The following is a 16,995-nucleotide window of genomic DNA, read 5'->3' on the forward strand; positions in this document are numbered from 1 at the left end:
GATAATGATATATTTCCACATGCAAAAAGCGCAATAAAAACATAATAAAAAAATGATGAAGAAGATACAGTAACCCTAGGAGACAGACCTTCCTCTCAGACCCAGTGAATCGCGGGGTATTCTGGGTAGGAATAGATCCTAATACCCAACACTTGCTTCAAATTCTCAATACAAACGCAGGAACCACTGGTATTTTCCTGATAGAGCAATATGGGTTAGACTGTGAGTGTTTTCTTGATGTTGAAAGGGTCGAAGTGCTATAAAATCGGGGTACACAGAAATGGTTATCAGTGCAATGGAAATGACAATTCCAACACTACAGACCCTTAATAAAACAATGAAGACTCAATATCGGGCGCGACTTCGGCAGGCCTCTAAGACACTTTGCCTGGAATGCAGTGCAATGCTTACCACCAATCTTCAAAGGCATTTGGCCGCTCCGTAAAATGGCTGGAGAACATGGCGAGAGGACTTCTGGATAAGACAAATTTGTTGATCTGGCGACAGGTGCCTAGCAGTACAATTTTTCTTAACTTCTTATAACGCCTTAAAATAAGTGCTTAGATGAATTATGTTTTCAGTGTATAAAAAATACTGCTCGCTCAAAACATTCACTTACAATTCCCAACGATGTAACAAAACTTAAATGTATGCACCTACATAAATGGTAGAAAAGGTCACTGTACCCTGGAAGGGTGAAGTGTACTTGCTGTGTTTTGCTGTTGTTGTTTTTTTGTGAGGGGAAATTGAAAAATCTCACCGAGTGATTTTTTTATGTGAAATATATCAACACGACGTTGTGTCGATAAAAGTTCAAAAATCCGAGGCTTGCCGACTTTTATCGTTGAGTATTCATACATACTCTTCAAAACAAGAAACTTGACATAGATGTAAAACCACTTTTTGCCAAATATCTAAAATAATTATATTAAATGAGAACCAGATAAGTCAAACAGAAAGATCATGTGTCTATAATTCGCGAAAACACATGCAAAGCACATAAACGTAGCGTTTGGGGATCAATTTTACAGCTTCATCCAAACGCAACCGCCTGTAAAAAACGTGCAGCACAGGATCCTGCATTTAGGCATGCAGGCCCCCCTGCTGAATGGGTATAAAAATCCACATCAACGGCTGTTCATACAGTCCTTATAACGGCAGTAGAGGCGGTGACAGAATGTCAAGACTGAATGCAGCTCAACGGAACAACGCCATTGGAAGATTACAAGCTGGAGCAACTCAGCAAGAAGTGTCCAGGCACTTTGGCGTATCCAGACAGACAATCTCCGCACTGTGGACCCGATACAACAACACAAACAGAGTTGACGACAGACCAAGGTCAGGAAGACCAAGGGTGACAACCCAAGCACAAGATCGATACATCCGGCTGCGACACCTCCGAGACCGCACTACCACAGCCACGTCTACAACCACAAAGATCCCTGGGGTACGCTTAATATCAGATCAAACGGTACGTAACAGACTGAGGGAGGCAGGACTTTTTGCACGAAGACGTGTTCGACGTCATGTATTGACCCCACGTCATCTGGCGGACCGTCTGCTTTGGTGCCAACAGAGGGTTAGATGGGCACGTGCAAGAAATGTGGAGAAATGTACTGTTTACTGACGAGTCCCGTTTCCTACTCACACGTGCTGATGGGCGCGCACGTGTCTACAGACGTCGGGGTGAACGTTGAACGGGGTTACGCCCCCCAACTGTGTGCAGCAGGTTGTCCCATTTGGCGGCGGGAGTGTCATGGTATGGGCCGGAATTCATCACGGTGGTAGGACACCTCTCGTGCATGTAGCAGGTGCATTGACAGGTGTGCGTTACAGAGACTTGATCCTACAGCCTTACGTTCTTCCTCACGTCAACGTTCATGGCGGACAGTTCCAGCAGGACAACGCTCGACCGCATATTGCACGTGTTTGTCAGGACTTCTTACAGCACAACAACATCCAGACATTACCTTGGCCATCCCGGTCACCAGATTTGTCCCCGATTGAGCATCTGTGGGACGAGTTGGATCGACGCGTTCGCAGAAGGAATCCACCGCCCAAAACACTTCCGGCGCTTCTTGATGCACTTCAGCATGAATGGCAGCACATCCAACAGCGTGTTATTGACAACTTGACTGCATCTATGGGTCGTCTGTGTCAAGCGGTGATTGATGCACGTGGTGGGCACAACCGATACTGACATTTTCTGTACCCCTGTGACATTAACTGTATTGTGTACGTGTGTCTGTCTAGGTGACACGATTAATGTTTTGAACATTGTGTACATTGATCTTCAAACAGTGTTTCAATTATGGTTTCTGTGTCCTATTTTGAAACAATCGCATTATATTACATTTTGAAAGTCAGTGTCAAGTTTCTTTTTTTGAAGAGTATATTTTATATCAAATGTTGGTTGGTTGGTTTGTTGTTTAATGCCGCACTCAGCAATATTCCAGCTATATGACGGCGATCTGTAAATAATCGAGTCTGGACCAGACAATCCAGTGATTAATATCATGCGCATCGATCTACGCAAGTAGGATACGGTGACATGCATCAACCAAGTCAGCGGGCCTGACCACCTGATCCCGTTAGTCGCCTCTTATGACAAGCGTAGTCGCTTTTTACGGCAAGCATTGGTTGCTGGAGACCTATTCTACCCCGGATCTTCACAGGTACCCGATCTCTAAAGTCACCTCTTACGACAAACAAGTGTTGGGGTTCAATTCTGTATCGGAGAACCCCGACGTGCCTGTCATGACTATAATCTCTTCCCCCCCATCACACTAGATGGGTCTCACATTGATATATATCATACAAGATGGGTCTCTTATTGTGACATATACCAGATGGGTCTCATATTGTGACATATATCACACCAGATGGGTCTCATATTGTGACATATATCACACCAGATGGGTCTCATATTGTGACACATATCACACCAGATGGGTCTCATATTGTGACATATATCATAATATTGTGATATATATCATACCAGATGGGTCTCATATTGTGATATATATCATACCAGATTGGTCCCATATTGTGATATATATCATACAAGATGGGTCTCTTATTGTGACACATAGCAGATGGGTCTCATATTGTGACATATATCATACCAGATGGGTCACATATTGTGACACATATCACACCAGATGGGTCTCATATTGTGACATATATCATAATATTGTGATATATATCATACCAGATGGGTCTCATATTGTGATATATATCATACCAGATTGGTCCCATATTGTGATATATATCATACAAGATGGGTCTCTTATTGTGACACATAGCAGATGGGTCTCATATTGTGACATATATCATACCAGATGGGTCACATATTGTGATATATATCATACAAGATAGGTCCCATATTGTGATATATATCATACAAGATGGGTCTCTTATTGTGACACATAGCAGATGGGTCTCATATTGTGACATATATCACGCCAGATGGGTCTCACATTGTGATATATATCATACAAGATGGGTCTCTTATTGTGACATATACCAGATGGGTCTCATATTGTGACATATATCATAGCAGATGGGTCTCATATTGTGACATATATCACACCAGATGGGTCTCATATTGTGACATATATCACACCAGATGGGTCTCATATTGTGATATATATCATACCAGATAGGTCTCATATTGTGATATATATCATACCAGATAGGTCCCATATTGTGATATATATCATACAAGATGGGTCTCATATTGTGATATATATCATACAAGATAGGTCCCATATTGTGATACATATCATACAAGATGGGTCTCTTATTGTGAGGCATACCAGATGGGTCTCATATTGTGACATATATCATACCAGATGGGTCTCATATTGTGACATATATCACACCAGACGGGTCTTATATTGTGATATATATCATTCCAGATGGTTCTCATATTGTGATATATATCATACCAGATGGGTCCCAACCTTCCTGAGGCAAGGGAGTTAACGGACTGTAAAAGTCCAGTTTCAACCCTTGCGGAACTAGGCTATAATGTCTGGGCTCTATCGTAGTGCCACCAGTGGTTATTATGAGTTATGCCCCTTCCATGTCCCTCCTATTGACCAGATCAGATTTCATCTCTCATATCATTTGCATTTGCTTCAAACAAAATGGTGGCACCCAGTCTAGACGAACTGATTGCTAATCAAAGTCTATTTTATAAAATAATGGGTCTTATTTTGTGGAGTGCATCTAATCACATGAGCACCTTGATCAAAAACATGAAAAGATTTGGAAAATATTTGTTGATGCAAATCCTGCAATTGACCGAAATCTGCATGGCAGTTTATGAATCAGATGTCAATCTTGATTGGACTATGCATAGACTCTGTAGTCCAGCCAAGAGATAACTCCTTAATTCCACCCTAGTTTGTCAGGGGTGGAAACTGGACTTTTACAATCAGTTAACTCCCTTGCCTTGAGAAGATGAGAGAAACTGAAGGTTCATCATTCTTTTGTACCATGGCATTAACATATACAAAGATCACTTGGAACTACAAAAGCAGCAACATGTGAAAATGGTTTATTGATTGTTACATATGGCCATATGCAGGTCATATCCATGCATGCATTACATCCTGAGTAATGAATCCTCGTGCTTGGGTAACACGTTCTACTATTGTTGATCTTGCAACTACACAATAATACTTCATTCTACAGCATTTGGCACAAGAAGTGAGAACATGTCAAACTAAGTATCAATGCAAGACAGTCCCTTAGAATATGTGCTCAGGGTATGTGCTTAGGATATGTGCTCAGTTGGGTATAATTCAACAAATATTAACCTGTAAACATAATGGGTACTACCTACAGCCATGACACGCAAGACTGCATTACAAACAATAAAATAACAATGCTGATTAGATTATGGCTCTGTTCATATGACTTAGAATATATAATAAGACACACAAATATCTTAATAGGATTGCTGTTCATTGCAGTCCTAGAAATTCATGATGAATTTTTATTGGTCAAACAATATGACCAATTTCACTCTTAGCATGCTCAGAGCATTGTTCAACATCATGTTACACAGTGCACTTGTCAGTCTCTTATCCAGGAATCGTCATAGCAACTGTCTGATAGCACCATGTGCTTGTCAGTCTCTTATCCAGGAATCGTCATAGCAACTGTCTGATAGCCCCATGCTCATCTCTGAGGAATGGACTAAATTCACTTAATTTATCACAGATGATGAAAACCATATTGTCAATGGCTCACAGTTCAATCCTGTTTCATTGGCAGGACAGAAATAAAAGACAGAACAGACACTAGCCAAAGGTACATCACTGATGTTACAGGAATGGTCTGAAGGGCGAGATTGTTTCAGATGACATCAACACCGCAACATGCTTCCAATGGCTTACAGTTCCAGATTTGAAATCAAACATTCAGTTGAAGTCTCTTCTAATGTAATGCACATCTGTACTGCTCCCAATGTGCATCATACTCTCATTGCTCCAGAACAGCTAGGACTCCACAGGAGTTGACGTCTGCTCTTCTCCATCTGCTTTTTGTCTCCTCTGCTGCAGAATGTAACCAATCTTGACCAACCGACTCAACTTGTCAACCAGCTTCTTCTGCGTTTCACCTAAATTAAGAAAAGACAACATTGAACCTCGTTCTCCCAAAATAAAGGATTATTAAATTCAAACTGCAGTAACCCTTGATATTTAATCATCACCATTATGCATTTTGCATGGCCGACTGATATTTCATACGTAAGAATATGATAAGACATAATAGTACACAAAGTGACATATGGCATCTGAGGTTTACTTTTTTTAACAGTAACAAACTAGTAGAAGGTTCAAAATATCGAATAACGAAACATCACTTTGACACACATAAAAATGTCACAGTTGGTCAAATAATAATACTGAACTTAAAAAGGTAAGGAATCACGAATATTTTGGGAGATATTTGTTGTAGTGATGACATAGCACATTTCATAACAATATTCCCCAAAGTATTCATGATGCCTAACGTTTTTGTTTAGTACATTTTCATGATTCAGGTGACGTAAATGTTTTGGTGACTGAAAGTTGCAAACATTGGACTCCAACCCTCTACTGATGCACCCCTTATCTCATGAGATGATGAATAACAGCTCCCCAATACAAAGAAATGTCGTAAGGCCTTCTATCCTGTTTTAGAATATTTTTCTTTTTAAGAAACCTTTTTTCACTAGTCTTCAAGATTTTGTAACAAGTCCTGCCTGAACATAACAAAAAAGCTTACTATGTTTACATTTTCTGTCAATTTTATCAGGTATATTCAGTTGCAATTTGTAGTAAAATTGTAGTCAGAATTATTGCCCTCAAATGCTACCAGTCGATGAGAACTACTATCACTGGACATGCTAGATATTTACTTGTTTTCAGCCCAATTTAGTGGTCTCAGGCCAGCGGACTGACATGACTTTCAAAGGCTGCTTACCCTTGAAATGTTTGTGGAGAGATGGTTGGAGGTTCAGGTTGAACCTGAGTCTGTCAGGAGCGACCACCAGTTCGTCCACCTGGACCATCTCCAGGACACGCTTCATCTTCTCCACAGCATGGTCCGTCAGTCCCTCCTCTCCAGCCTCTCTACTCCTCTCACCTTCAATATCTTCCTTTGTAGCATACTCTGAAGAATTCAGAGTTTCAGCAGAAGTATGATCCTTTTCATCATCTGAAAACTTCGGAGATTTAGCGGCAACAAATTCATTTGCAGTATTTTCTGAAAATACTGCTGCCTCCACAGCTATCTGTTGACTTTCATCACCTTCTGAAAACGTTGGAGTCTCAGCAATTCTCAGTATATTCTTACTCTTAGAGCTTGGATGATTAGATGTAGCACTGAGTCCTTTAATCACATGTTCCGTCTCTTCTTTCTTTCTTTTAACCCCTTTGTGAACAGATTGACTTCTTTTTCTCTTCTTTGTTTTCCTCTCTACAGCTTCATCAGGTTCCACACTGCCCCCATTGCACAGATCTGTGCCCTTAGTCTCATCCTCGACGAGGAAACTGATTCCAGGGTCAGTTTCCTTGATTCTCTCTGAAGTTTGATGTTGATGGCAAGATTCATTTGTCACTATCTCCAAGTCATCCTTTACTTTTGCGTTTGACCTTCCAGCTGATTCAGCTGCCTTGACCTCAGTCTCTTGGCACAGAGGATTTCTTTTCCCAGGCTTATGATGACGCAGAGGATTTCTTTTCCCAGGCTTGTGATGACGCAGAGGAGGACTTCTTTCAAGAACTTTTACCATTTGCATTTTGGTATTGTCCTTTTGAGCCACACATTTATTCAAATCTTCTGAACGCTTTGGTTGTTTCTCTGATGCAGCTGAAAACTTCCTCCCATTTTGATTCTGAATGAAAGTTTGCAGCTGCAAGTCAAGCTCTGCAAAGATTTCAATCTCCTTCTCAATACTATTGTTAGATGTTCCAGGTAACCCGTCCTCTCCTCCATGGGGCAGACCACTAGAGCTTGAATAATCTGTATCAGAAGCAGACAATCTTTCACTATGGCCACAAGTGTTATGAAAGTTAGAGTTTGAGCTCTTTTCAGAATGGCGCTTTGCCAATTTATCACCCTGAACACACATAGCTGGGTGGTTATATTCTCCAGGGTCTTGCAGAACTGTAGGCTTACAGCCTCCATTGGTCGAGTCATTATCATCTTGTGAATCAGATGATGATTGAGAGCCTCCTGAACCGACTGACTCAAATGTGTCAGAACCCATGGCCTCGCCTTCAGCAGGGGTGTTACTGGTATTCTGTGTTGCCTGCAACAATGGTGAGTCTTCTTCTGTATCACCACCAGAGGCCTCACCTTCAGCTGAGGTGTCACTGTTAATCTGTGTTGCCTGCAACAATCGTGAGTCTTCTGTATCACCACCAGAGGCCTCACCTTCAGCTGAGGTGTCACTGTTACTCTGTGTTGCCTGCAACAATAGTGAGTCTTCTTCTGTATCACCACCAGAGTCCTCACCTTCAGCTGAGGTGTCACTGTTACTCTGTGTTGCCTGCAACAATCGTGAAGCCTCTACTTCCATATCAGAATCAATGGCGTCGTCTTCAGCACTGTTACTCTGTGTTTCCATCAACAATGGTGAAGAATCTTCTTCTGTATCAGCACCAGTGGCCTCTTCAGAAACGTTCGATCCTCCATCCGTACTGGAGTCATCTCCAGGCACAACTGATCCTGAATCATTGCAGGGCTGATTGTCACCAGTCACTGGTCGAACCTTGCAGCTATCACCTTCAGTTCCATCTTCCTCACCACCAACATCGTCATCAATAGCTTCAGCAACGCTGGCCAGCACTGACAAGGAACTGGGGGAGTTTGACTTGTCCAAATGACCATGAGTTACAAGTTTCTTGTAGATATTGGTGATAACTGGACTTATCACACTTGGAGAGGTTATTGACAGCCTTGTTGGTGAAGAAAATGGAGTGTCAAGTGATTTTGTAAGGGATGTATTAGATGGTTCTGCTTCATTTGTTTCACTGGACTGAGACATATTAAAGCATATAACCTGCTCTAATCCAACTCCAGAAGTATCTGTTCTGTCGGCTTCATCATCTAATGGTGTCATTCCAGACGTCTGCTCTGTTTTGTCGCCTTCATCAACTAATGGTGTCATTCCAGACGTCTGCTCTGTTCTGTCGCCTTCATCATCTAATGGTGTCACTCCAGACGTCTCGGCTTCATCATCTAATGGTGTCACTCCAGACGTCTGCTCTGTTCTGTCGGCTTCATCATCTAATGGTGTCACTCCAGACGTCTGCTCTGTGTTGTCAGCTTCATCAACTAATGGTGTCACTCCAGACATCTCGGTTTCATCATCTAATGGTGTCACTCCAGACATCTGCTCTGTTCTGTCGCCTTCATCATCTAATGGTGTCACTCCAGACGTCTCGGCTTCATCATCTAATGGTGTCATTCCAGACGTCTGCTCTGTTCTGTCGGCTTCATCATCTAATGGTGTTACTCCAGACGTCTGCTCTGTTCTGTCGCCTTCATCATCTAATGGTGTCACTCCAGACGTCTTGGCTTCATCATCTAATGGTGTCACTCCAGACGTCTGCTCTGTTCTGTCGGCTTCATCATCTAATGGTGTCACTCCAGAAGTCTGCTCTGTTCTGTCGCCTTCATCATCTAATGGTGTCACTCCAGAAGTCTGCTCTGTTCTGTCGCCTTCATCATCTAATGGTGTCACTCCAGACGTCTCGGCTTCATCATCTAATGGTGTCACTCCAGACGTCTGCTCTGTTCTGTCGGCTTCATCACCTAATGGTGTCACTCCAGACGTCTGCTCTGTGTTGTCAGCTTCATCAACTAATGGTGTTACTCCAGACGTCTTGGCTTCATCAACTAATGGTGTCACTCCAGACGTCTGCTCTGTTCTGTCGGCTTCATCATCTAATGGTGTCACTCCAGACGTCGGCTCTGTGTTGTCAGCTTCATCAACCAATGGTGTCACTCCAGACGTCTGCTCTGTTCTGTCGGCTTCATCAACCAATGGTGTCACTCCAACCGTCTGCTCTGTCGTGGATTCTATGTTTTTAGCACTCTCAACAGAGCAAGCTTGAGAATGGTTTCCACTTCCTGACTGTTCAGCATTAGTTAAACTATCCACTTGAGAAACAGTTAAACCTTTTTGGCTCTGATTTAAAGAGATTGGTGAGCCTCTTTCTACAGGAGGACACAATTCAGATCTCCCTTCCGATATACCAGAGTCAACACTCTTTTCAGAACATGCTGAATAAGGGCTGATGGTTTTCAGGGAGTCCATCAGATTAACTCCACATGGCGGAGTTACGTTCTGGTTCTCTTTCTTTTCCTTGACAGGCGATACCACCAACATACAGTCCTTCAGCTCATCAATCAGACACAATGCAGTACATTCATAACGTTCCCCACTCTCACTCTGGACCATGATCACCTCACCACCAGGTTTGGTCACATGACCCATCTTGCTTGGTGACAAGAAATGTTTTCTCTTTGGTGATCCCAAAGAGTCCTGGAAGAAGTCGACAGGCATGGAGAGAAGATTTTCCTGTCCATCTGAGACACGATTGTTATCGTGCATATCAGCAGTAGAGACAAGTGTTGGTTCTACAGTCCTCACGTCCTTGCACACAGTCGTTACATTTGTTGTCACATCAAGTCCTGGCACAGCTTGAGGCTGAGTTTTTTGTTCAGACATGAGTTGTTGTAAGTTAGAACATTGCTCAAAGGAAGAAGCCTGGAAACTCTGGTTACAAGATGAACCAATTGGATCACTTTGCCCAGTTTTGTCCAAATCAGTGGTATACGGACTCGTATACGCCACCTCTCTGATCTCCTCAGCAGCAATACTAAGGATATCAACCCTATTCTGTGCAACAGTTGGTTGTTTCATGACTCTAAACACAAGTCCACTTTCACTTTCATAATCTGTGAAATTTATGTTCTCCTTTGCAAAATAATTACCGCCAGGAATCTGTGACATCTCACAACAGAAAACTGTCTTGGCCAGCACTGCTGGTCCCCTTTCTCCCGAGTTTCTCCGTGTCAGTAATGAACGGCTTTGAATACCAAGTTCAGAATTAGAGGGTCTTGCATAAGTGGTTGTATCTCCACCAACCACTATCTGACTAGAAGCATCCAAGTTCACACCCATCTGTTCAGTTCTCCTTTGAACCAAAGTTTGAGCCTGACTTAGGTTTCCACTATTTATAACACCACCTCCGCCAACTACCCTCTGACCACCATTTGCATCAAAGTTCAAACCCATCTGCTCATCTGTTCTGGTCCTACTTTGAACCAAAGTTTGAGCCTGACTTGGGTTTCCACTATTTATAACACCACCTCCGCCAACTACCCTCTGACCACCATTTGCATCAAAGTTCAAACCCGTCTGCTCATCTGTTCTGGTCCTACTTTGAACCAAAGTTTGAGCCTGACTTGGGTTTCCACTATTAATAACACCACCTCCGCCAACTACCATCTGACCACCATTTGCATCAAAGTTCAAACCCGTCTGGTCATCTGTTCTGGTCCTACTTTGAGCCACAGTCTGACATAGATTGAGGTTCCCATCACTTTTCACTCTGCCTCTACAAACTAGTATTTGACCCGTCGTTGCATCAATTTTGACAACCATCTGGTCTGGTGGCGTTTCCCTAACTTGAGTTGCACTTGAATTGGTTGTCCTGACTTGACTGTTGTGTACCTGGTATTCACATGAAGGAAGTGCCCTGTTAGGTTCTGTCAAAATCTTTTCGGTCTCACCACCCCTGTCATCACTCAGAAACTCCTCCACATATTTTCCCTGGGCAATCAGCGCAAGTACCTTGTTCTTCTCCAGATACTGTGTGTTGTTCATCTGGCCCACTGAAAAACAAGCAATACATCTCAAGTTCTGCACCGAACACCAAACCTGGCCGTTTACAAGTTCCGGAGGGTACGCCCGTCTCTGGAAGAAGTGACACACCGGCAATGGAGCCTCCATGAAGCACAGATCCAGACTTTTGACAAGGCTTACAAAATTCTCCCATGGAAACTGGTAGAGATGTACCAAAAGGTGCCGACAATTAACATATGACACGTCACCTTTACGGAAGGCTGCCACATTTTTCTCAGCAACCTTCATATGTCCCACTTTCACATTCTGCATTTTCCCATCTTCTCTGACCATGAATGACGTCTGCTCCATGTTCTTTGTCTTGTTCACATAATTGCTGACCTTGGGTATCTGGGGTTGCGGTACACTTGGTGACCCGTTTGCTTGAAAGCATAAAGCACATTCATACCTCTGAGTTGTTGCTTCAATTGGTCTCTGTTCCACTTGTAAACACAGGGGGCAGACGTAATCTTGAGTCTGGTTCAACTTGGACACCTTGGGACATGAATGTCCGAGAGCTAAGCTGTACCAAGGACACTGAGAGACTGCAGTGTTGAATGCATCTTGCTGCTGGGCAGCTTGAGTTCGGTATATCCACCTTAAGTGATCTAGTGACACTAACCGTGCATTCTTGGAGTCTTTCACTCTTCCTCTCTGCTTGAGGAATTCCACTTCTGTTTTAGCTAAGGGAAGCAGACGTGACTGACTTCGCAACAGAGATGAGAACCTTGTGAAGTTGTGTATCATATTTTTAGATTTCAATTCAGAAACACTGACGTAAAGTTTACCATTTCTTGCAAATGAGGCCAGTTGGTGTTCTCTTATTATCACTGAGCTAACATGAGGAAGCCTCACTGGTAATCCTTGATAAGAAATAGTACATGCTTTAGCCATGTCCTCAGTGAATGTAGACATCTGACAGTCACAGTAAGGCTTGAGCACCTCTTCCTGCAATGGTACTTCCTTTGTCTCAACTCTCGGAGCAACGTCTATCTGAGGCAGCCTACCCTTTCCAGTGTGGTCACCACAAGGTATGGGTTCAGCTGGTGCTGTTAGGATCACTCCATCAGCTTCATGTTCCCTCACTGGCTGCTGGTGATGAGACACAGACAAGAAGGTTCTAGTCTGACAATCTCCATGTTTTTGTGTTAAGTCATAATTCACGAACACTGGACACTGGGAATCACTGTTGTCTGTAGTATCATTACCACCTCCATTACCAGACGACGGTACAGAGAGTCTGCTTTTTGGAAGTGTAATCCTTCTTCCACACTGAGTATTTGTTTGTGCTAGTTCATTGTTTTGGAATGTGTTCAGGCAACTAGTGCCAACTTCACTTCCTGCTTTTCCTTGGACATTATATGGATGTCGACTGCTAGCTGTAGGGTTCACTGAGGTAGATTTTACACAGTCTACTTTTGTCTGTGGTGGTTTCGAGGTCTGAGATACAGTTGATATAAACGTCCCAGGCATTGGAACATTGTACAGAGAATACTCACGACGCTTTTGTTTTTGTCTTGAACGTACAACGATGGGACCATTATTTATCTTTAACATGAACGTATTGCTACTATCCCTATCTGGCACCAGCGCAATGGTTGGAGTCGTATGGCTGACCAGCATCCCTTTTTCCTTGACAGCGTTCTGTTGACTCTGACTGCATACTTTAAAATGTCCGTTCCTGTTCTTCCCACTCACATCACCTGCTGTGTTTGACGTTGGACCATGGTCATATTTTTCTGAAATTCTATCCTCACAACAATTGCTTCCAGACGACAGAAAATCAGTGTCACTAGCCATGTTCTCAGATCTTTCTGCACAAACTTGGCCTCTTCTAAGTGAGACAGCAACACTCTCGGAACTGCCGTTACAAATATTGCTCATACCATTAGGGACCTGCTTTTCAGGGGGACAGCCATGTTGGACTATCTGGCACGAGTTGGCATCAAAGTTCAAAACTCCATTTTCATCCAGTCGTAATGTGTGAAATTCTGTTTCTGGGTTCTGGCAGACGCCGACATTATCACCAATCATTGATATGACCATGTCATTCTTCAAAGGGTGTCCACCATTGGTTGACCCCAATGAGATGGAAGCCCCAGAGTGATGGCTAGCCATCTGTGTGTAGGACTGGTTGTCAACATAGCTAACTATGCTCGCTTCTCTAGCTGCGCCTGCGGACATCTTGTCGGGCAATCCGTCTGGATGTGGCACAGTTTCATTCTCGTAGGAACATCATAAGAGTGTCTGAAAAAATAAAAATAGGCCTGTTACTATGGTTACTAAATAACCAATAGCCAAAGGATGTCATAACAGTTTAGAGTGAGTGAGTGAGTATGGTTTTACGCCGCTTTTAGCAATATTCCAGCAATATCACGGCGGGGGACACCAGAAATGGGCTTCACACATTGTACTCGGGAATCGAACCCAGGTCTTCGACGTGACAAGCAAACGCTTTAACCACTAGGCTACCCAACCGCCCCCATAACAGTTTAGAGGAATTTGATGTTTTGAAATGATACTATGAACTGTGTGCAGCTTAAGTGATTTGGAAGGTAAACATGCTGTAGTTTCAATACTATAGATTTGATGGTGCTCTATTGAATTTGGACTTGAACTTGCAGTGTGAGGTTTCAAATGTTATATTTAGCATTGTCTAATCTACAGGTAAATATAGCTCCACAGTGGAAACAGTTTGATTATCATCATTGTACCATGATAAAACTCAAATATGAATTCTTTGGTGTCTGCAAAGATAACAGTGAAACAGCATGAGTTGAGTCCAATGTTTAAAAACCACTCATAATGTAAAAAATATAATTTCACAGAGATAAAGAACACAAACTTGCAAGCACTCTGTTGTCTCTCATATACTATCTTACGGCTCCATCATGATTTCTTCCTAAAATATACTGCAATGAATGCCACAGGCATAAAAAAAAAGAATTAAATTGAACATTATAGTAAAATCAACTCTGCATTGTATGACCTACAATATTAGTATTTATTACATAATCTTATTTCCAAATGCATACCGACAATGATTTAGAAAGACATACGATTAGAAAAGCAAAAGTTTCAGCAGTTATGCGGGCATCAATTCATCTTCTTCAAAGAGAGGTGATACTAGCTTGGCTATGCCAATACATTACCCTATGAACTGTATAAACCAGCAACATTTGGTATTCAAAGTACATGGAGGTATATAACAAAACAAATATACATTGCATTGACACTGTCACATCACTGATTGGAAGGTTTTAGTTGGGCATGCAACAATTCATTGAAAATACTGAAAATCTGTTGTTTAACATGTTTAATGCTGCACTCAGCAATATTTCAGCTGTACGACAGCAGCCTGTCAATAACCAAGTTTGGACCAGACAATCCTGTGATTCATATTGTGAACAATGATCCACGCCATTGGGGTACAATGACCAGGGGCACGGGTGGCCCAGCCGTCTAAGGCGCCGCGATGCACTGTGCAGAGCTGCATCCCTTGGGCATGTTGGGCACGCCAGAAACCTAGGATTGTGGGTTCGAATCCTGGTTCGCCAAGATTATGTTTCTAGGTTTGTCTGCACCATACCTGTGCTCGTGGGTTTCCCCGAAGTGGTAAACATCTGTGACCTGCATCACTTCGGGCTTTCCTCCCACATTAAGCTGACACGCCGTGATATGACTGGAATACTGTTAAAAGCGGCTCACCAAACTCACTCACTACAATGACCATCCTCCTGATGCAAGGGACTAAACTGACTTTAAAAGTCCAGTTTCTACCCTTGCCGGACTAGACTGGAATTTCTGGGCTCGATCGGAGCACCACCAGAGGCTCTTACGAGTTATGTGCCTTCTATGTTCCCCCTACTGACCAATCAGATTCCTCCTCTCATATTGCTTGAATTTGTTCAAACAAAACGGAGGCGCCCAGTTATGACGATCTCATCGATAACAAAGGTCTTTATTTTAACAGGTTTTACCTCGCGGAGTGCATCATATCACTTGAGCACCTTGACTGAAAACATGAAAAGATTTGTAAAATATCCGTCAACGCTCAATTGAAGGTACACATGTTTAGCAAATTCTGCAGTAAAACAAATTTGACACGGCAGTTGCCATGTGGTTAATGAACCGGATATCGATTCTGATTGGACTATGCATGGACTCATTAGTCCAGCCAAATTATAAAGCTCCATAATGTCCAGCCTAGTTCGGCAAGGGTGGAAACTGGACTTTTAAAGTCAGTTAACTCCCTTGCCTCGGGAAGATGTACAATAACATGCTACCAAATAAGTCAACAAGCCTGACCAATCAATTCATTTTGCTGCCTCTTACGACCAACACAGATTGCAGGGACCTATTTTACCCTGGATCACCACTGGGTTCAATGTATTGACAGGATATTTTTCCATGTAATTCCGTGTATGGTCATTTTAACCATAACCCTGATTGACATTTTCATCATTATGTCTCAGTGCCCACCTATATATATGGCAGACGACAATTCCAAAATGCATGTTTCTTATTTTTGACAGCATCACACAAACACGTTATGGCCTATGTGGCATACACATCACATACGTAATGCTATCATATAATAAATCAGCTGATCATAACTGACAGGAAACTAAATTGGGTGAAACAAGTGCTGTTCCACACACCACACACTCGTAACATGCATATGTTGTGACAGCATATTGATTTCGTAACAGCTTCTGACACTTCCGGTTTGCTGCTGGACCATAGAACTGTAGAAGTCACACGTGAACTTTTTTTTTTTTTCGGTCAACACGCAAACCTATTATCAGTTTCTCCGTATACTAAAACGCAGTATTGATATGCGATGAACTTGAAACATATCAGTACCTGTTACAAAATCGATGGCTAATTAATCCAACTGTTGTTTATTGTCTTGTCAAACAGGCTTGACGTATCCTTCGATCTCGTCAATCTCATCTGTAAAATGGTTTCATCCCGCGCCATGTTTAAAATGCATGGGCTAACCATGATTATCTCCCCTTTGTGCAAGAGGTCCCGTGCTGGTTATATTTTATGACGATTCATTTAGATGCGTAACAGTATCACAATCAGACACATATTTTCTTTACTGGCGATACGGTGATTTCATTTGTAGAATCCTGATGTCGATCTATGTTAGTGTTCGCGATCGATGCATCATACATAGCCTGTAAAATCATTAATGGTTTATCAACATAGTATACGCCTATGACACTGTTTTATATTACCCGCTCTATATATCTGCATATATACACCTAATGTGGAAATGGACGGTATCCACCGATAGATTGAATTTATTAATTAATGAACGTTTTGATAACGGGACTTCATGGCCTTTTTCATCTGAAGTAGATCCTTAATAAAAAGAAAAACAATAATGTATGCTAAGACGGACGAACATGCTACAATGTGAATGCTGTTGAGCGATGTAGTTATGGGATGCTCATGTACTGCATGTTTTGATCGGAATTCCCATGATATCAAAGACATATTGAATTTTCTCTTTTGGAGTTGATATAGATTGCATAAGTATCAGAACATTTATAAATATATGTATAATA

At 42.3% G+C, this 16,995-nt stretch overlaps 1 protein-coding gene across 1 annotated transcript; it reads right to left on the reverse strand.

Annotated features, from left to right (window-relative positions):
* Positions 1 to 4,548: 4,548 nt before the first annotated feature.
* On the reverse strand, positions 4,549 to 16,506 carry LOC124115914. The gene is made up of 3 exons (XM_046477077.2): positions 16,283 to 16,506; positions 6,481 to 13,663; positions 4,549 to 5,632 (listed from the first exon to the last, which is right to left on the reverse strand). Exons 2-3 carry the CDS (start codon positions 13,598 to 13,600, stop codon positions 5,511 to 5,513), a joined length of 7,242 nt encoding a protein of 2,413 aa, XP_046333033.2. The 5' UTR covers positions 13,601 to 13,663; positions 16,283 to 16,506; the 3' UTR covers positions 4,549 to 5,510.
* Positions 16,507 to 16,995: the final 489 nt, after the last annotated feature.

This window comes from Haliotis rufescens, unplaced genomic scaffold, assembly GCF_023055435.1.
Source record: "Haliotis rufescens isolate VD_foot unplaced genomic scaffold, xgHalRufe1.0.p SCAF_27, whole genome shotgun sequence".
NCBI classification, from domain to species: Eukaryota; Metazoa; Mollusca; class Gastropoda; order Lepetellida; family Haliotidae; genus Haliotis; species Haliotis rufescens.

Bases quoted from the DNA above. Each gene is read 5' to 3' on its own strand.
- LOC124115914 (XM_046477077.2), bottom strand. From the start codon at position 13,600: ATGTCCGCAGGCGCAGCTAGAGAAGCGAGCATAGTTAGCTATGTTGAC. The intron at 5,633-6,480 runs GTAAGCAGCCTT...TTCTTAATTTAG, and splicing joins TCTCCACAAACATTTCAAGG to GTGAAACGCAGAAGAAGCTG.